At 67.3% G+C, this 813-nt stretch overlaps 2 protein-coding genes across 2 annotated transcripts in view; one reads left to right on the forward strand and one right to left on the reverse strand.

The window, feature by feature from the left end:
- Window positions 1-4: 4 nt before the first annotated feature.
- LOC103620704 (C2 calcium-dependent domain-containing protein 4B-like) lies at window positions 5-807 on the reverse strand (the record flags this gene model as incomplete). The annotated part of the gene is made up of 1 exon (XM_008639378.2): window positions 5-807. A coding segment is annotated over exon 1 (741 nt), but the record flags the coding sequence as incomplete, so codon positions are not given.
- LOC103620711 overlaps window positions 420-813 on the forward strand; it is a 4,241-nt gene continuing 3,847 nt past the window's right edge. The window contains exon 1 of the mRNA XM_017739095.1: window positions 420-480. The gene's annotated coding sequence lies outside the window, so the exon portion shown is untranslated. The remainder of the gene's footprint in view (window positions 481-813) is intronic.

Raw genomic sequence — 813 nt, forward strand, 5'->3', positions numbered from 1 at the left:
CGGCCGCGGGGAGCTCCAGGCTGGAGCCGCTCCTCGGACAGCCCTCGCCCAGGAGCCTCCTGTCCCTCTTCTCTGCCTCTTGGCCTTCCAGAGCCGCTGTTACTCGGATGTCTCTGGCACATCTGGACACGGGAAGCCCTGCTGGGGTCGCGCTGTTTCCGTCATCCTTGTGACCGCTGGCACGGGGACTCGGCTGCTTGTGGCCCCTCCGGCTGCCTCCCATCCCGGAGTCTCCCTCAGCACCAGGAATCCCGGGATGTCTGCAGCACCCCGGCTCCTCCTGCCAGCGGGGACATATCCCGGCAGCGGGACCCCGAGGGTGGCCTGAGCCCGAGTGAAAAAACGCCTCCTCACTGGTGACCTGCGGGCTCCGCCCCAGGGTGACAAAGCCGTACGGGGTGGTGACCTTGGGGAGGTGGGGCAGGGACAGAGCTGCCCAAGCGGTGGGGTCTGGGTTGGAGCGGGATGAGTTAAAGCAGGGTGAGCTAGAGCCGTGCTCATCGTGCCCCGCTGGGTCCCAGCTGTTCCTCCAAGCCGTCCCCTCCAGCTGCCCTGTCCCTTCCAGCTGCCCTGTCCCCTCCAGCTGTCCCGCCCCCTTGCCTGAGCATCTCTGTTTCTTGTGGATGTCCAGGGACGGGATAATGAACTGCGGGATGCGGTCGGGGGTCACCACGTGGAAGAAGATGTCGCTGGAGCTCCTGGCCTGGAGCGCGGGGGGACAGAGCGTGCCCCGCCAGAGGGACATGGTGGCCCCGAGGGCTCGCTGGGCAGCGCTGGGTTTTTATGCTCCGCGGCCATCCCCCGCTGGTGACG

Source organism: Corvus brachyrhynchos, unplaced genomic scaffold (assembly GCF_000691975.1).
Source record: "Corvus brachyrhynchos isolate BGI_N302 unplaced genomic scaffold, ASM69197v1 scaffold130, whole genome shotgun sequence".
Lineage (NCBI taxonomy): Eukaryota > Metazoa > Chordata > Aves > Passeriformes > Corvidae > Corvus > Corvus brachyrhynchos.